General features: G+C 40.4%; 1 protein-coding gene across 1 annotated transcript; it reads left to right on the top strand.

Annotated features, from left to right (window-relative positions):
- The first annotated feature begins 18,998 nt into the window (after nucleotides 1–18,998).
- Nucleotides 18,999–20,153, top strand: LOC110735018. Its single transcript, XM_021915176.1, has one exon. The coding sequence runs from the start codon at nucleotides 18,999–19,001 to the stop codon at nucleotides 20,151–20,153; it is 1,155 nt and encodes a 384-aa protein (XP_021770868.1).
- Nucleotides 20,154–21,047: the final 894 nt, after the last annotated feature.

Raw genomic sequence — 21,047 nt, 5'->3', positions numbered from 1 at the left:
CACTTAGAGAGTGTTCAGAGATGGCGAGATAGATAAATAGCTTCTCACTCTTGAGTGGACTGACGAGCCAAGGCAATGTATTAAGGTGGCTTTTTAGCTGTATGAATGCTTCCTCGGCCTCCTCCGTCCATTCAAACATGGCTTTCTTCTTGATGGTTTGAAAGAAATAACGGCACTTATCCCCTGATCTTGACAGAAATCTACCAAGTGCTGCTAAACAACCGGTCAATCTTTGTACTCCCTTAATCGTCCTTAGTGACTTCATGTCCAGGACAACTTGAATCTTTTCACGGTTGGCCTCAATTCCACGCTGATCAATTAAAAATCCGAGAAATTTACCAAACTCAACACCAAAGACACATTTCTTTGGATTTAACATCATCTTATGTCGCCTGAGTTCGGTAAAACTTTCTCGCAGATCCTTCAGATGGTCGGCCTGCTCTTTTGACTTGAAAGTCATGTCATAAATGTACGCCTCCATATTCCGGCCGAGTTGATCTCTGAAGACTGTATTAACAAGTCGTTGAAAGGTAGCTGGGGCATTCTTGAGGCCGAATGGCATAACTTTGTAACAGTACAACCCCTGCTCAGTTACGAACGCTGTTTTCTCTTGATCTTCTTCCCATAATGGAATTTGATGGAATCCAGAGTATGCGTCCATGAAACTCATCAGGGCATGCCCGACCGTTGAATCAACCAGGCGGTTGATTTTGGGCAAGGGAAAGCTATCCTTAGGGCATGCCTTGTTTAGATCGGTGTAATCCACACACATTCTCCAAGTTCCATTCGGCTTATTCACAAGAACTACATTGGCTACCCAATCTGGGTAATAACATTGCCGAATGAAACCGGCGTCCAACAACTTTTTTACTTCAGCCGCGGCCGCCTGATTCCTCTCTTCTCCATGATTCCTTTTCTTCTGGTGGACAGGCTTAACGGCTAGGTTTACAGCCAGCCTATGCACGGCCAAATCAAGGCTTATTCCTGGCATTTCACTAACATCAAATGCAAATACATCCTTGAATTCTCTCAGCAGTTGAACTAACTCATCCCCAAGCATACCCAAAGCTATAGTGCCCACACTAACCGTCTGACCTTGATGATCGGGGTCAAGCACTATATCTTGGTGACTGCCAGCCGGCTGGGGCCGTAACTCCTCTGGCCGACCGACAGTCATTAGCTGCTATGCCTGCTCTAACTTGGCCACCTTACGCTTCTGGCCGACCTGGTGTGCTGGGAGTGAGGTTCCTTCTTCTTTTGGCTCGGACGCCTTTGGTCCGTGTAGGCTTAACGGCCAATTGATTACATTCCTTCGCCATCTTCTGACTCCCTTGGATTGTCCCAATTTTTTCGTCCGTCCTCTCGAACTTTAGCAGCATTAGGTGAGGTACAATGACTGTTTTTGTTGCGTTCAGTGTAGGACGGCTGAGTATGACATTATATCCAGTCAGCTCTTTCAGGACCAGAAAGCGGACAACCATATCTCTTTCCTCCCCTTTTTGCCCAAAGCAGACGGTTAAATCTATCCGCCCAACCGGGTGGATAACATTCCCCCCAAATCCGACCAACGGGTGAGTGATGTCCTGAAGAGCATTCTCTAGGAAGCTTAGATTTTTCAAGGCGGCCAGGCTGATGATGTCAGCCGCACTACCCGTATCAATCAATATTCGTCCGACCTTCAAATTGGCTATCTTCATAATGAACACCATGGGATCATTGTGTAGAGCTCTAACCTCCCCCCGGTCGGCCTCACTGATGATTACTTCGGGAAAGGGTTCGGCCTTCACTGAATCCGCTTACATCACCTTTCCCAAGTTCCGGGCGTCCTGCTTGATCCCTTTCATAGTTGGGCCGCCTGAGGCAAATCCTCCTGATATCACGGCCACAAAGCCTGAGTCAGTGCTATTCCCATCATCTTCCTTGTCTTTGTTCTTATCGTTTTTCTTTCTTTGCTCGGACGTGTTGTTTGTCCGTGTGTAAGTAAACTTAGACTTCATCACATAAGAATTCAGCATGCCCTTCTCGGCTAGCTTGTTCAACAGTCTCTTCAAGTTGACATAATTGTTCATGTCATGTCCCACGTCCTTGTGGTAATGACAGTACTTGTTCTTGTTCCTGTATTGAGCCGGGCCTCTCAGCGGCTGTGGTTTTTCAAACTCAAACTTATCCTTGATTTCCATCAAGATAGAGTAACAGTCCTTGTTGAACTCATACTGGGGCTCGTACGTCTAGACCTTCTTGGAATTCTGTGGCTGGCCATCGGCCGCACATACTTCTTTTCTCTTTTTTCCTTCTTTCTTTTGGCCGGCCGAGTTTTGCTGAGAAGATTGTTTCTTCTCAGCCCCCTTGGCCGGCGCTTCTGATTTTGTGAGCGAACAAAAGTTTGCCGCTTCAATATAAGCTTCGGCTTCTCGCAAAACACCTACGTATGTCCAAATCTTTTTCCTTACCAGGTTAAATTTAAAACCATTATGCCTTAATCCCCGGAGAAATTCAGAATAAGTCATTTCATTCGTTAGATTAAGAATTTGGGCTTTTTCCTGGTTAAATCATTGGACGTACGACTGTAGGCCCTCATTTTTCCCTTGAACGATTGTCACCAAATTAAGGCTAGTCTTTCGAGGTAGTATGTTGTATGAAAAATTTCCCACAAACAACAAACTAAGGGTAGTAAAACAATTGATACATCCGGCCGGCAGGCTGTTAAACCAATCATGTGCCACACCTTTCAAAGTGGCCGGAAAGCATTTACACCAAGTAGCATCATCTACACTTTGCAAGTACATCAGGTTTCTGTACGAGTTGATGTGTTCTTCTGGGTTGCCCGTACCATCATAGGCTCCCACAAGTACACTCTTCACCTTCGGCGACTGAGGGGCAGTTAAAATATCTTGCGAAAACGGAGGCGGCTTATCTCCCAGAGTCAGTAGGCGCATTTGCCAATCAATTGGTTGTGGCTGCACGGACGGCCCAGCCAGGTAGGGAGCCTGTCCGTACGCCTGTCCGTAAGGCCCATATTGTCCGAAGACTTGGGGATTCGGCTGCATCAAGCCATTGAACCCCTGAGGAGGTTGATATTGAAGTAATTGGGCTGGAATAGTAGTTAGAGTGTGGACAACTGGAATAGGAGTTGGAGTGCAGACGATTTGACTTCAGCTTGAGATGGCCATGTTGGTATGTTGGGAGAGAGAATGATTTGAAAAATCATCTGGCATAGTTGGGGTGGAGGTCGTGTCCGAGTAAGCGACACGTTCCCGCTGCTTATGCCGAAGGTAATCCCTTGCGTCCTTCCACTGTTTAGACGGATCAGGCTCCTCTCTTCGAGGCTGCCTACTCTTCCCCCCAGCCGACTGTGTTTTCGCCAGCAGATCAGAGAAATTTGTCCGCGGTACCCTTGGGGACCTTCCAATCGGCCTACGAAAGGGAGTGTTTCCAGCGTCCGTTGCATGGGCTGTTTTGCTTTGTGGTTTCTTTGGAGCCCTCTGTCCCTCTCTCCTGGGCGGCTGCCTAGTGGTAGAGGCTCCATTGCTCTCAAACTCCTTCCGAAGCTTGTTAAGTGCGGCCTTCAGAGAGGCTGCGGTAACAGAGGGTCATCAGCTTCTTGAAATGTGGCAATCAGCGGATCGCTGGTACGGATTGTAGGGATTATATCCTCTACATGTCCGTCCTCGCCCGGATTAGGTGTTTGACCTTATATTTCCATAATGTACGAGTATCCCCACAGACGGCGCCAAATGTTTCAGATGTTTTTTGGATTTTCTTGGATACTGGTCACGCTCTCCTGGCGACGAGACGGTCCGACCTGCAAAACAACGAATATTCCGGTTGTCGGAATATTCGCCTCCGACGATCAAGTTAGTGATCGGAAACGAAATAGGCTAGAGAGAGAAAGTAGAGAGAAGTTGGAGATATTAATGCTCTTTTTGTTGTAATGCCTTAATCCACCCCTCCCATCATAAATGATTGGGGTATTTATAGGGGTGGAACTCGTGCCCCTTTCTAGGGTTTGTACCCTAAAATTGCGTGACGTGATTGGCTGCGCAATCAGAGAATGCCACGTGTTGCTTGGGGCGCTGTTTTGCGGCTTTCAATGATATCTCTCGGGATTTGGGCCCTGATGTAATTAGGCCCCTTTTGTGTGCTGATTTCAGGGGTCATGTATGCCCTAAATACGTGGCATCATCCTGTAGCGACACGTGTCACCCTCTCATTGGGCAACGTGTCGCTACAGGATTGGCCTAAGCCCTTGAGAGCTTTTAAACGGACGCGTGGCACCTTCCCAAAGTGACACGTGTCACCCTCTAACTGGGCCACATGTCGCCATGGGACTGGTCCACGTGTACGGGGTATTTTTACCCTCAACAAATGGGATCAAAGAATATGTTACTTGTACTGTGACCTTCTCGATGCCTAAAAGCTCGGTTACAATTTTTGTCTAGGTCCATAGTTTTTAATTTAATTTGGTGGTTGATGCTTTAATTTATTTAAATATTTCAATACATGTGAGACAATCAATAATCATTTCAAATCCTTCCATAATAATGTTGAATCCTTCCCAATTTAACTGCATTATTGTCTAATTTCAATATGTTATTTGTCACATTTATGAAGATATTGTTTGAAGGTTATAATGTTTTATGGTTTCAAAAAAAAAAAAAAAAAAAAACAGGTTATAATGTTTTATAGCTTATTTAATTTCCCTTTTTTCCACCTTAGTACGAGTGACTAAGTATTCACAACAATGTTAATTAATATTTCTTTTTTTTTTCCCCTTTTGTTTTATTCTTACTAATCTATTTAAGGTCATCTTAGAATACCGATTAACATTAACTATATAAACTTTTTCTATTTTTTTTTCCTATTTTCTAATAGCTCTTTTTTTGTAGGTATTAAATGAAAATAAATGAAAAAAAAAATTAAATGAAAATAATATGAGTAATGTCTCTTTTTTCTGTTGCCTGATCAGTGCTAAATTTAGCACTTAATTAATTAGTTGCCTTTTAAGTTAGTATAAAGTGGCATAGTTGAGAAGAGAGTATTGAGAATTTCGCCTATCTCACTTTAATGCAAACTGTCATTTGGCCCGTTCGATGCACTTCACGGGTAGTTACTTGGTTATTTCATATGTAGGTATGATTTTCAATATTTGAAACTTTTGATATGAAATACGAAGTAATTGTTTCATTGCTTAAACTTAAAGAAGAAAAAAAAGAGTGAGGGTATGTAGAACTGTGGAAGGAGATGAAGGAATTTATTTAGGTATATATACAAAAGATCATGGGATATGAAATGACATATTGGTTTAAGTTATATTTTAAGTCTCTAAGTTGGAAAGACATTTTTTTATTATTATTATAATTCATATGTTTATGTGATGTGTATTAATTGGTTCAACTTGATTTTATTATGGTGGTAATAAAACACTTTATTTTCTTACTTGAATTTGCTTTAAATCAAGTAAATCCTTATTCCTATGTCACCTCATAGACATAATTGGTGACTTGATTAAAATCCTTAACATAATTGGTCAACTTGACTTTATCCCATGTAACCCATGTCACCTCTCTTAATCTTTTTGCTTAAGTCTTTATACATTCTATTTACTTCAATTAACATAATTAGGGATTCAATTTAGGGTTAAGGGCTTCAATTCAGTTTGGGGGTTTTAATTTCTAAGGCTTGAGGCTTTAATTGAATTAGGGGTTTTGCTTATTTCATCGATTAAAAAATTAATGTTCTAATTTGAGCAATGAAAATTAGGGTTTCCCACATGTTCACCAATATATAAAATCCTTAACATAATTGGTTCAATTTGATTTTATCCCATGTAACCCATGTCACCTCTCTTAATCTTTTTGCTTAAGTCTTTATACATTCTATTTACTTCAATTAACATAACTAGGGATTCAATTTAGGGTTTAGGGCTTCAATTCAGTTTGGGAATTTTAATTTCTAGGGTTTGAGGCTTTAATTGAATTAGGAGTTTTGCTTATTTCATCGATTAAAAAATTAAGATTCTAATTTGAGCAATGAAAATTAGGGTTTCCCACATGTTTAACAATATATAATTTATACCTCGTATATCATTATTCCCCACTGCCAGCCACCCCCTCCTCCACCTCTTTGGCCACCACTCCCCCTCTCCCTTCCAAATTCACCTCCCCTTTTCTGGCCACCACTCCCTTTACCCCTTCCATTGCACTTTCCGACCACAACTGGCAATAATCCCTAAATTAAAAAAGTGATAAATTGATGTACAAAGAAAGAAGAATGGTAAGACTGATATATTAAGGGTTTCGGTGAGGTGGGTTTCGGATCTTGGTGGTGGTGAGAGGACGGTTATGGCAGGTTTTAAGTAGTGGTTTTTTGGATCTTGGTATTAGTGGGTGATAACTTGTTTTTTGATATGATTTTAGGGAAATTTTGAACATTGCTTACTTGATAAATTGGTGTTTTAGTTCACTTTTACTCTATTTTCGTGCATTTTTTTGTGTATCCTTTGCTTCACGAGTTGTTAGTGTTTTTGTTGAGTTTTTTAGGTCCAAAGACGACCATTTGAAACATATGGATGATAAACCAAGGTTAGAAGCCATGACAAAGGAGAAAAAACCGAAGAAAAGTTGAAGAAAAGAGCCTAAGAGACCCTGCACGATCGTGCCACATCCTGCGCGTCCGTGCAGGAATGTTCCAGCAAGTGGAATCTTCTGCCAGAGCTTGCACGGACGTGCAAGAATGCAGGACATCTGTGCATGACCCCAAGAACGGTCGTGCACAAGGCAGCACACCCGTGCGACTTGCCTAGGCCAAATCAGACATTCTGCCTTGCTCTGCACGACCGTGCACTAGGTGGCACGTCCATGCAACTTAGGCCACACGTCCGTGCAGACCTGCAGACGAGCCCGACTCTTGTTTTCTCCGTCCTTTTTATTTTGGGGTCATATAAATACTCCCCTTAACTCTTTTGTACGGGCATCCAAGTTTTTAGAGCTTTTCTCTTAGTTTATAATCTTGGAAACAAAAATACTCTCAAATCATTAGTTAGATTTTAATTATTAGCTTGGAAATTTCAATCTCAATCATTGTAGAAGACAAGTTCCACCATTGTTATTCAAAGTTGAAGCTATTCTAGTAACATTTCTTACTCTTCTCTTCCATTTTAAATGCTTTAATTGTTGATTATTTGCTTAATTCTTGTATGCTTAGATTGTTAATTAGCTTAATCTTTAGTTTGAATCTTATTCATGAGTAGCTTGAAAACCTTAATTGCTTTAAATTTCGTGGATGTGAGTAGTCTAATTTTCTAAGGGTTTGGGTAACACCCTCAATGTAGTCACCAATTACTTGTTGCATATGTTAATTTGGTAATTATTGGATGTTAATTAATTGAGCTTAAGTGGTTTAATTTCTTAGTTCTTGTATATGGCCATTGCTAGAACTATTATCCAAACTTTCTCAACGAAGGATCGAGAGATGAACTTGAGTTAGCTCCCTTATGCTTAATTGACTTGAAATGCCATGAGAATAGGAATTTCCAGTCAAGGGAGTTTATTGTCATCGTGATTATGCTTTAATACTTGTTTTATGCTTTGTAACCACGAGAGTAGGTTGTATTAATTATTCAAGTAATCCCTCTACCTTGAGAGAGTAGTTGGGTGCTTTAGATGATTTCCCCTATATTATCCCCTTTATATACCATTGTTTGCTACATACTATTTGTGATTTGTGATGAAGTTGAGTGGTATATCCCGAGTCCTAGAATCCTCTAAATTTTTTTAATCTCTCTTTAGCCTTAGTTGATTTGAATTAGTTCATGTTACATAAAAGCAAATCAATATCGATTTCATTTAGCTTATTTAAACGGTAGTATATCGGTGGTTGATTCAACGCCTCTCTTGGGTTCGACCCTTTCTTACCCTTGCTATTATAAGCTAGTGAGACCAAGATAGGATTTTATCTTTGATAGGCTCGACGACGGCCTATCAGTGGGTGGGTTGGTATGATTTTATCTAGTATACCAGGTAGGGTGACCTGCTTGTAGAGCTTGTAGTTTAACTAATATAGATTAAAAATAATAATGTGACAACCCAAAGCTACAAGGAGATGTAGTCTATTGTAGATGTTCTTGTAAAATTAAGTAGTAATTAGTGTTTCTATATACTAATCGTGTTGGCCGGGCTGGCAGTAGTAGTGGCTTGGCACTAATTTTGCACTATGTAACAATAGCTGGACTCATTTTGCCAACAAGGTTAACGAGCCAACGACCTTACACCAAAAGAAAACCTGTCAAGCTAAGTGTTAGTTTAATTCTTCACTAATCAAATGCCACAAATTATCTTCACGTATAAAACCCCTTAATCTTATTACTCGTACTAGTTACAAATGCAACAAGCAATAACATCATCTGCTCTCCATTAATCAGTTAATCATTTCCTAAAGTAATGGCGGCCACCGGGACCGTGAAGTGGTACAATGATGCAAAGGGTTTCGGATTCATAACCCCTGACGATGGCGGTCCTGATGTCTTCTTTCATTATACATCGATCCAAGTTGTTGGGTTTAAAAGCGTCAATGAAGGTGAAAAGGTCCGGTTCCATGTCCAGCAAGGGCATAGGGGCAGTGCGGCCACTAACGTAGTACGTATCTGAGTCTGATGATTACTACTCCGTATTTGGTGGTTGTATGTTTAAATGTCTTCATGTTTCGTCCATCCCTTAGCTTGTTACATTTCTGTATTGATAAAAAATATTGACAGTATATATATAAAATTTGAAAATTATTACCTACTATTCTTTCCATTTTAGCAATTATCACATACTATTAATTTTTTTTTGAAAATTACCACCTACTATTTTCTTAAACACCAAAAATTCCCACCTAGTTGTCTCTCAACTACCTTATGATGTCATGTGGGTTCCACAAATAACCTTATGTATGCGTCGTTCGAAGTGTGTCACGTTAGCATGTTGTGAATATGCTTGGCACTAATAGGAAATAGGAATTGACACGATACGATTAGGGACAAGGAAAGTAGGGAGCTGCCAACAAGATTTTAAGGAACTTGTAAACCGTTTACGGATCATTTAAGGAAACCTCGAATAAGGGACAACGAAGACAACAATGATTGACCCATGAAGGTTACACCTCATTCATAATCCATGAGATTACTAACTCCATATGGTTCGGAACCACGATGGGGATGATGGTACAAAGTGTGTTATGGAGTCACATTCGCCCGTATTGGCCTCTTCTTGATTCTTATAGTGAAAAGGGATTCCTGCAATCTCAAAGGCATGCAAACAAAATATTCAATTCGCTCCAAACTATTATTATGATAAATTGGTTGAATATTAATGCAACTAACACATAATTCTAAAATATTGTGATCACTTCGATTAATAACAAGATTAAATTAAAAAGGACCTAAACCGGTTGTCCAAATTATCTTATTAGGCGTGATTTTCAATTACATATTCCCTTTAAACATGCAATATGGTGATCAATAAATATATAATAGAATAAACATTAATATTGGAATCAATTCAACAATAATGTCGTTAGTCAAATCAAATTATAATAAACCTAATCATGATGCTAGCAATAAAAATAATAAGAGTAATTAAGTGAATTAATCACCCACTTTCCGTGTTTCCTTGAATTGCTACATCATGAATAAACTGTTAGTAACTTCAATAAAAATATAAATTAAATTAAATAAAAAGTAGAGTTGATTTGGTCCAAACCCTCACTTAATATACCTTTCACGTTTTGGTTTAAGTATAGAATTTAGGATATTGTATGGATTATTTGGAGTGCTTAGGGGAAGTATTATGGAAGAATAGGGTAGTTAGTATTTAGGCTAAAGAGGGAGAAGAGAATAATTTTGTGATCAAGATTGTTGATGATTGAAAAAGGGGTGATATGACCTCTATTTATAATGAAAAAAATAAGGGTTGAAGAATTAGGAAAAGATAAGAATTCAAATCGGAATAAAACTTAGCTTTGCGATAGACAACAGTTTTTGCGGTTTTTGTTATTATCATATCTTTTGATCCAAAAATCAGAATAAGATAAATAATATGTCTTTGGAAAACTTTTGAAGTCTACTCTCTAAACCAATTAGAATCAAATTAAATCCTTTGTAGAATAAAAGATATGGCCGAAATAGTGTGACGGTGTCAGTTTTAGATAGAGTTTGGTATTTCATTCATATCTTTTCCGTAATACCTCGAAATTAATATTATAATATATTATCGGGAAGATAATTTCAAGGGCTATCCAACCATATAAGATTTGGATAAAAAATATGATGCAAAAAAATAATATCTGCTATCTTTGAACGTCTTTCAATCGAATAGAATTATGTCTTTCAAAAAGAGTAGTTTTATTCAATTTCAAACTCTTTAATCTTATCTTTTCAAAAAGGATAATTAAGATCTTTTAGAAACTTATAGAAGCTTTCAATTAATCCTAATTGGTTTAGGAATGAGATTAAATATTTTGGACCCTCCACACAACCATTAGGTCGTAGGTAAGGTGGGCTTAGGTTTAGTTTGGACTCAGTTTAGTATTTTGGCCATAACTTATTCGTTATAACTCGGATTTGGGCTTATAATATATCATTGGAAATCTATTTTCAAGCTCTAGCCAAATAATAAATAATTGGACCCATACTATGGACCAAAATAAACTGGACTAAATGTTTTTATAATAAGAACACGAAATGAATGATTTTAAGGGACACGAAATGAATTATTTTGGATTTAAAGGCATGAAAAGAGGAAAATAAATTGTTGTTTGGGGAAATGAGCTAGAAATTGGATTGGTTTATGAAATATATTGAATGAAAACATGGATTTATGCACTCCAAAGATTAAATACTCAACCCGACCAATAATGACGGTGAAAGGTTGTTCATCATCGGGTTTGGTTTTGGGGAGACATTTTTAGGTGTCTACACCTTCCCTCCTCTTTTCTCTCCCTTTTCTTTCTTTCTCACTCGACAATTCACTCCCCTGTCTTCCTTCTCTCTCCTTCACCATTAATGGCAATTATTTTAACCTCAACCGCCTAAATTTTTCAGAAAATTAAATCTCTTGCGTCAATTCTCCTCTCTCTCTCCTAATGCTGGTAAAAAAAGTTGCAAAATTTCCCAAAATTGTACCTTATACCAGGAAGTAGGAGGATTACAATTAGGTGGAAAACAACATCGTTAAAGGAGGGAACAACACAAGGAGGATTTTATTTGTTGGAATTAGCAAAACGGAGTAAAAAAGCAAGGTAATTTGAGTTTATACACTAACATTGTGAAACCCTAAAAATGGAACACTGTAATTATATGCTAATTTGTGTAATGTGGTATTATATTCATGAATTAGCTGTAAAGTAGGGGTTTTTATTGTTTAAGTTAGTGGATATAATTTAAAATTCAAAGCTGCGTGTTTTGATTTTCAGTATTTATTAGTTTGTCATTAAAAATTGTTGTTAATTAATTCACCAATTGAACACCCTAACCCTAAATTTGAGTTGCAAAACCCTAATTTCAACTTTAGTGATTTCATCCCCAAATTGGAAATCAAAAATCCTAACTTCAATTGAAACCCCCTAAATTAAGATGAATAACATACCTTTCTTCGTGGAATCGTTGTCATGTTGTAGCAACAGTAATAGTTGCTCCTTAATTTTGCTTTGGAGAAGTGAATTGCAAGTTTTTTGATAACTAGAGAAAATTGAATAGGGGAGTGAAGTGCTGAGTGAGACAGAAAGAAAAGGGAGGGAAAAGAGGAGGGAAGATTATTTGTGGGGCCCACATGACGTCATAAGGTGGTAGAGAGGCAAGTAGGTGGGAATTTTGGAGTTTAATTAAGAAAATAGTAGGTGGTAATTTAAAAAAAAAAATAGTTGGTGGTAATTGCTAAAATGGAAAGAATAGTAAGTGGTAATTGTCAAAATTTCCTATATATATATTTATGTATCTTTTCTTACCCTGGATTTACAAAACCCTACGAAGACAAAATAATGTAAAAGGGGCTGGGGAGAACTTAAAGTCACAGTTGATAGATCAAGAGAATATATACAACCAAAAAATAAGGTTGAGAATTTTTTAATACTTTGCCTTAGGGCATGTTCACATTTACTTAATTTCAGTTCAGTTCAGCTCTAATCAGTTCAGTTCAATTCAGCTCCTAATTTTCTTCTCACATAAAATATTCATTTCAGTTTAGCTCCAATCAGTTCAGTTCAGTTCAATAAATGTGAACATACTATTAGACTTAAATAAAACCTTTTCATTTGAATCCTACTCAATTAAAGGAACTTCTCATTTACCCTATATTATACAACTAATACATAAAGTTAAATTTTTAATCAGACTACAAGACAACAATACTTGACATTTCAAATTTTCGCCAAGTGTCGTGCCATATAGATGACAATTAATTATTATGGCTTTTTGTCAGAAACTACCTATTAAAAATTACTTTTTTGAGAAACCACCTAATAAAAAAATTATGTTATAAGAAACTATCTATTAAAATGAAAATGTTGTAAAAGACTACCTTTTCACCAGATTTTCACCGTTAACTAATTTTTCCGGCGTTGACCACCCACTTGCTTCTTTAAGAAGTGTTTGGAGTAATATTATGTGTTGTAAAAACAAGTCAGCAAGGGGGCAATTAGCTAAGTATACACACACAATTTTCGATAGGAGAAAAGGAGGGCTTTCAAACGGAGGGTTGTGAGACAATAAAGATATGTCTCGCAAGGGCAATGTAGGTATTTTAGATGTCATTTTAGAGATGTCTCATTGAGCTGTTAAATAGTTGTAGGGAATAATTTCAAGCTTTAAATCCCACTAGCTTGAACCCCACTGTGATCATACACTAAAGTACGGTGGCGTCCAAAAAGGGAAGAAGATAGAGCAAAAGAGTCGCCAACAAGTTTTAGGAACTTGTAAACCGTTCACGAGGTGAAGGTTACACCCCTTAACGATCCATGAGATCGTCAACTCCATAAGGTCTTGAACCAAATAAGGGTTCGGGGATGAAGGTACAAATCCAACCTAAAAGAGATTGAACCTGCCCTAATAATAGGCCTCTACTTTATTCTGATCGTATTCATGTGCAATTTTTAATTAACATGCAATCAATAGGATTAACCCTAAACCTGTTTATCTATGTTGGTTGAATATTAATGCACAAATAAACTATTATTGGCGATCACTTGAATTATAATCATAATTAACCCTAAACAAGATTATTAATTATCTTATTAAGCGTGATTACAAGTACCAAATTCCCTTTAAACATGCATAAAGGTGTGATCAAGCAATAACAATAAATATCAAGCAACATAATAAATAATCAATATCATGAATAATAATAATCATCATAAATTATAACAATAATAATATTCATAAATCATCATAAATTATAACAATTATAATCATAATCATAATCATGTTAATGTTAAAGCATAATAATAATAGCAAGATCCTAGGCATGATACTAACAAGATTAATAACAAATCCTAGCATGTCACTAAGCAATAAAAATCAAATCTTTAACCCTAACATGATACTAACAATCATGAATATTAGGAAGAACATAGGAAGCATCGCAACAATCATATTTAATATTAAAATTACCCTAGACATGATACTAGGAATATCATAATAACAATGTAAACATGATTTCTACATCATAATATCAATTAAAACCATTAAAGCACTTACTTTGATGCCTCGTACCTCTTTCTAATAACAAAATACACGCGTTAGTAACTTCAAGGAAAATAATAATCAAAACAATTAAATTAAATAATTGAAAGAGAGATTTGGGACCAAACCCTCAGAAATTAAACCTTTCACATCTAGGGCGAAGGCAACTTCGAATATGGCTAGGTGTGTCTAGATCTTGTGAATGCGGAATTTTGTATGTGAAAACAAAGTTTAGAGAAAGAAAGAAAGAATTGAAAGATTAAAGAATGCTAATTAAAACTGATTGTAGGTGAATGTAGATGATTGATCGTGAGAATTGGTGAATGAAAACGGAGTTTTACGACATTATTTATAGAGAAAATCAGCCAAAAAGATAAAATAAACAAAACAGAGTCCGACGCACAAAAAACAGAGTTGGCGCAAACCCTGGCTAGCTGGCGTCAGGCACCAACACTAGCGCCAATGGCTAGCGCCAGGCGCCAGGCGCCAAGAGTATTTTCAACGCATTTTTGAAAATCAGATAAGTTTGTCGTACTGGAGGATAAAATCATATAATTTCCTCGAAAATGCTATTTGATTTTGATTAAAACTCTGAAAAGTCAAAAAAGTCAATTTATCAATGCTAATTGAATTAGGAATGAAAATAACCTTCTAGAAGATTCTAGAAGACAAAAACTATTCCTAATTGCATTAGGAATGATAAATCATATTAGGCCCTCCCCAAGATCATTGGGCCGCACATAAAGCTCAAACCGGGCCCAGTTTGGTAAATTGGCCATAACTTCCTCAATATTCATCGGAATCGGGCTTATAATATATCGTTGGATAGGTCTTTGCAAGCCCCATCCACCTACACTACTATTGGACCCATATCATGGACCAACCGAACTGGATTGGCTGTTTTCTTAAAATAAGTTTTCAAAAACAGAGAGAAGAGAAAAGAATTAAAACTATCCGCAACACTAGACTTTGCACACTTTCACTTCATTCGATTATGATTCGACATGAAAGGTACTCATCACTAGGTTTGGTTTTGGAGAGACACAAATGGGTGTCTACAATAGTACCATTGGAGCTTAAGTGGAACAAAATACACTCTCAATGGTATAAAATAAAGTCTCAGTGGTACTCAAAAAAATTTAATTGAAGTTTAAGTGGAACAAAATATAGACTCAATAGTAGTGGTCCTTATAAATTTTTTTCCGTTTTTACACGTGATCATATGTCTGAAAAGTATTAGTGGAGTCTGTTGAGGGTAAAAATACCCTATATATGTGGACCAGTTATAGGGTGACACGTGTCATTATGGGAAGATGCCACGCGTCCAGCTTAAGGGCATTCAACGGTTCAGACCAATCCCGTAGCGACACGTGGCCCGGTTAGTGGGTGACACGTGTCGTTACAGGAAGATGCCACGTGTTTAGGGCATGTGTTCCCCTTTATTCAGCACCCAAAAGAGGCCTAACAACGTCAGGGCCCAAAACCCGAGAGATATCAATGAAAGCCGCAAAACGGCGCCCCCAAAGTAACACGTGGCATTCGCTGATTGCGCAGCCAATCACGTCACGCAATTCTAGGGTACAAACCCTAGAATGGGGAACGAGTCCCACCCCTATAAATACCCCAATCATTTATGATGGGAGGGGTGGATTAAGACATTACAACAAAAAGAGCATTAAATAGCTCCAACTTCTCTCTACTTTCTCTCTCTAGCCTTTTCCGTTCCGATCACTAACTTGATCGTCGGAGGCGAATATTCCGACAACCGAAATATTCGTTGTTTTGCAGGTTGGACCATCTCGTTGCCAGGAGAGCGTGACCAGTATCCAAGGAAATCCAAAAAACACCCGAAACATTTGGCGTCGTCTGTGGGGATACTCGTGCGATATGGCGATAGACGGTCAGACACCTAATCCAGGCAAGGACAGGCATGTAGAGGATATAATCCCTACAATTCATACCAGCGATCCGCTGATAGCCACATTTCAAGAAGCTGATGACCCACCTGTTACTGCAGCCTCTCCTAAGGCCGCGCTTAACAAACTCAGGAAAGAGATTGAGAGCAATGGAGCCTCTACCTCTAGGCAGCCGCCCAGGAGAGAGGAACAGAGGGCTCCAAAGAAGACACACAACAAAGCAGTTCATGCAATGGACGCTTGAAACACTCCCTTTCGAAGGCCGACTGGAAGGTCCCCAAGGGTACCACGGACAAATTTCTCTGATTTGTTGGCGAAAACACAGTCGGTTGGGGGGAGGGGTAGGCAGCCTCGAAGATAAGAGCCTGAGCCGTCCAGACGATGGAAGGACGCAAGGGATTACCTTCGGCATAAGCAGCGGGAACGTGCCGCCTACTCGGACACGGCCTCAACCCCAACTATGCCGGATGATTTTTCACATCATTCTCTCTCCCAACATACCAATACAGCCATCTCCAGCAGAAGTCAGGCGGTCTGCACCCCAACTCCTATTCCGGTTGTCCATACTCCAACTCCTATTCCAGCGCAATCACTTCAATATCAACCTCCTCAAGGGTTCAATGGCTTGATGCAGCCGAACCCCCAAGCCTTCGGGCAATATGGTCCATACGGAAAGGCTCCCTACTTGGATGGACCGTCCATGCAGCCACAACCCATCGATTGGAAGATGCGCCTATTCACTCTAGGAGATAAGCCGCCTCCGTTTTCGCAAGATATTTTAACTGCCGCCAAAGGTGAAGATTGTACTTGTGGGAGCCTATGATGGCACAGGAAACCCAGAAGAACACATCACCTCGTACAGGAACCTGATGTACTTGCAAAGTGTAGATGATGCTACATGGTGCAAATGCTTTCCGGCCACTTTGAAAGGTGTGGCGCATGATTGGTTCAATAGTTTGCCGGCCGGATGTATCAATTGTTTTACTAATCTTAGTTTGCTGTTTGTGGGAAATTTTTCATACAACACACCGCCTCGAAAGACTAGCCTTAACTTGGCAACAATCGTCCAAGGGAAGAATGAGGGCCTACGCTCGTACGTCCAACGACTTAACCAAGAAAAAGCCCAAATTCATAATCTGCCGGATGAAATGGCTTACTTTGAATTTCTCCGGGGATTAAGGAACAATGGTTTTAAATTTGACCTGGTAAGAAAAAAGATTCGGACATACGCAAGTGTCTTGCGGGAAGCCGAAGCTTATATTGAAGCGGCGGACTTTTGTTCGCTCACGAAATCAGAAGCGCCGGCCAAGGGGGCTGAGAAAAAAATTCCTCAGCAAGACTCGGTCGGCCAAAAGAAAGAAGGAAAAAAGAGAAAGGAAGTCTGGGTGGCTGACGCTCAGCCACAGAAGTCTAAGAAGGTCAAGACGTACGAGCCTCAGTTTGAATTCAACAAGGATTGTTATTCTATCTTGATGGAAATCAAGGATAAGTTTGAATTTGAAAAGCCACGGCCGCTGAGAGGCCCGGCTCAGTACGAGAACAAGAACAAGTACTGTCATTACCACAAGGACGTGGGACATGACACAAGCGATTGTATCAACCTGGAGAGATTGCTAGACAAGCTAGCCGAGAAGGGCATGTTGAATTCTTATGTGATGAAGTCCAAGTTCACCTACACACGGACAAACAACACGTCCGAGCAAAGACCGAAGAATGATAAGAATAAAGACAAGGAGGATGACGGGAATAGCACTGATTCAGGCTTTGTACCCGTAATATCAGGGGGATTCGCCTCAGGCGGCCCAAATATGAAGGGGATCAAGCAGGATGCCCGGAACTTGGGAAAGGTGATGCAAATGGACTCAGTAAAGGCCGAACCTTTCCCTGAAGTAATCATTAGTGAGGCCGATCGGGGGGAGGTCAAAGCTCTGCACAATTATGAAGATAGCCAATTTGAAGGTCGGACAAATATTGATTGACACAGGTAGCGCGGCTGACATCATCAGCCTGGCCGCCTTGAAGAATATAATCTTCCCAGAGGATGCTCTCCAGGACATCACTCACCCGTTGGTTGGATTTGGGGGAATGTTTTCCACCCGGTGGGGCGGATAAATTTACCCGTTCGCTTTGGGCAAAAAGGGGAAGGAAGAGATATGGTAGTCCGCTTCTTGGTTGTGAAAGAGATGACTGGATATAATGTCATACTTGGCCGTCCTACCCTGAATGCAGCCAAAGCAGTCATTGTACCTCACCTAATGCTGCTAAAGTTCGAGAGGACGGACGGAAAAATAGGGACAATCCAAGGGATTCAAAAGATGGCAAAGGAATGTAATCAGTTGGCGGTTAAGCCTACAGCGCACGGACCAAAAGCGTCCGAGCCAAAAGAAGAAGGAACCTCACTCCCAGCACACCAGTTCGGCCAGAAGCGTAAGGCGGCCAAGATAGAACAAGCATAGCAGCTAATGACTGTCGGTCAGCCAGAAGAGTTACGACCCTAGCTGGCCGGCAGTCACCAAGATATAGTGCTTAACCCCGATCGATTAGGTTGGACGGTTAGTGTGGGCACTATAGCTTTGGGTGTGCTTGGGGATGAGTTAATTCCATTGCTGAGAGAATTCAAAGACGTATTTGCATTTGATGTTGGTGAGATGCCAGGAATAAGCCCTGACCTGGCCGTGCATAAGCTGGCTGTAAATCCAGCCATTAAGCCTGTCCGCCAAGAAAAAAAGGAATCATGGAGAACAGAGGAATCAGGCGGCCGCAGCTGAAGTAAAAAAGCTGCTGGACACCGGTTTCATTCGGCAATGTTATTACACAGACTGGGTACCCAATGTGGTTCTTGTGAAGAAGCCGAATGGAACTTGGAGAATGTGTGTGGATTACACCGACCTGAACAAGGCATTCCTTAAGGATAGATTTCCCTTGCCCAAAATCGACCGCCTGGTTGATTCAACGGCCGGGCATGCCCTGATGAGTTTATGGACGCATACTCCGGATTCCATCAAATTCCATTATGGAAAGAATATCAAGAGAAAACAGCGTTCGTAACCGAGTAGGGGTTGTACTGTTATAAAGTTATGCCATTCGGCCTTAAGAATGCCCCAGCTACCTTCCAACGACTCGTTAATACAGTCTTCAGAGATCAGCTCGGCCGGAATATGGAGGCGTACATTGATGACATGATTGTCAAGTCAAAAGAGCCGGCCGACCATTTGAAGGATCTGCGAGAAACTTTTACCAAACTCAGGCGGCATAAGATGATGTTAAATCCAAAGAAATGTGTCTTTGGTGTTGAGTCCGGTAAATTTCTCGGATTTTTAATTGATCAGCGTGGAATTGAGGCCAACCCTAAAAATATCCAAGCCGTCATGGACATGAAGTCACCAAGGACGATTAAAGAAGTACAAAGATTGACCGACTGTTTAGCAGCACTTGGTAGATTTATGTCAAGATCAGGGGATAAGTGTCGTTATTTCTTTCAAACCATAAAAAAGAAAGCCATGTTTGAGTGGACAGAGGAGGCCGAGGAATCATTCGTACAGCTAAAAAGCCACCTTCATACATTGCCTCGGCTTGTCAGTCCACTCAAGAGTGAGAAGCTATTTATCTATCTCGCCATCTCTGAACACTCTCTAAGTGCTGTCCTGCTTGCTGAACGGGACGGCCACCAGATCCAAGTCTACTTTATCAGCCATGTACTTCACAACGCTGAGCTGAGATATCCCCCTATTGAAAAATTTGGCTTTGCATTATACATGGCATCGAAAAAGCTGCGGCCATACTTCTTGGCACATTCAATTGTGGTTTACACAGACCAACCTATGAAGAAGCCTTTTACAACTCTAGAGGCAAGTGGCCGTATGCTCAAGTGGGCCTTAGAAATGAGAGGCTTTGACATTGCATTTGAGCCAAGAAAAGCAATCAAGGGACAAGTCTTTGCTGATTTTTTAGCTGAGATGACTCGGCCGGATTTTCAGCCGGCCGGAGACCAGATCTGGAAGGTGTTTGTGGATGGTAGTGCAACAACTACTGGGTGTGGTGCATGTGTCATATTTCAGTCTCCTGAGGGAGATAAGTTTCAAGCCTCCAATAATGAGGCCGAGTATGAAGCCCTCCTAGCAGGTCTTAGAATGTGTAAGGCGGCAGGAGCAACAAAATTTGATGTAAGCTCGGACTCCCTACTTGTAGTCGGCCAGGTGAATGGAGACTTCGAGGCAAGGGAGCCGGCTATGATGAAGTATCTGAAAATTGTAAAGGAGGAGGCTAAGGGCCTAGATCATTTTACTCTACAACAAGTTCCTCGTTCGTCCAATCATCAGGCAGACGCCCTCTCTAAATTAGCATCCTCAGCATCATGTGATACCCCCAGGTCGGTATTTTGGGAGGTAAAGGAAAGAAGGAGTATTGATGCCGAGCCGGTACATATCATTGATAGAAGCTCCACTTGGATGGACGGGATCATATCTTATCTAAAGGATGGATTACTCCCGGCCGATCCTAAAGAGAGTTGGCTGATGAAATAGAGAGCAGCCTGGTTCGAAATGAAACAGGGGGAGTTGTTTAAAAAGGCATTTGTGAAGCCGTACCTGAAGTGTATCACTCCTGAGAAAGGGCATGATGTCTTGGACGATCTTCACCAGGGGCAGTGCGGCTCTCATATTGGAGGGAGAGCCTTGGCTGAAAAGGCTGCCCATCTGGGCTACTACTGGCCGAGCTTAAATTCGGACGCCATGAAAATGGTAAAGAAGTGTGACAAGTGCCAGAGATTTGCAACCTTGATCCACCGACCCGCCAACAGTCTTTCGGCCATCAGTAGTCCGCTCCCCTTTGCCAAATGTGGGATGGATATTTTAGGACCGTACACACCAGCATCCGGTCAAAGGCGTTATGTGTTTGTAGCAGTAGACTACTTCACAAAGTGGGTGGAGGCCGAGGCTGTACGGGGCATCAAGTGGACGGATATTTCAGCCTTCATATGGAAGAGTATCATTACACGCTTTGGCGTTCCTGAGTCTATGGTGTTCGACAATGGACCCCAGTTTGAAACGCCTCAACTCAAATTATGATTGGAGGACCAGGGCATAGCTCATTGCTTTGCTTCAGTCGGCCAACCACAAGCGAATGGTCAGGTAGAGTCATACATCAAGTTAATCTCCAATGATATTAAGCGCAAGCTTGAAAGGGCAGGCGGCTTATGGGCTGATGAGTTGGTTAATGTGTTATGGTCCATACGAACCACGGCCAAGAGTTCCACATGAGAAACTTCATTCTTCCTGGTCTATGGCACCGAGGTTGTCCTCCCAATTGAGATGTATGAGCCCACCCTTAGGGTGATGCTATATTATGAAGCGGCTAATTGGGAAGCCATGAAGACCGCCCTAGTCTTACTTCATGAAGCTAGGGGCAACGCGGCGCTT

The sequence above is a fragment of the Chenopodium quinoa genome, unplaced genomic scaffold, assembly GCF_001683475.1.
Source record: "Chenopodium quinoa cultivar QQ74 unplaced genomic scaffold, ASM168347v1, whole genome shotgun sequence".
Classification (NCBI taxonomy): domain Eukaryota; kingdom Viridiplantae; phylum Streptophyta; class Magnoliopsida; order Caryophyllales; family Amaranthaceae; genus Chenopodium; species Chenopodium quinoa.
Note: the sequence above shows the minus strand (reverse complement) of the source record. Positions and strands in the feature narration are given on the sequence as shown.

Coding starts and splice junctions, on each gene's coding strand:
- LOC110735018 (XM_021915176.1), top strand. CDS start 18,999: ATGGACATGAAGTCACCAAGGACGATTAAAGAAGTACAAAGATTGACC.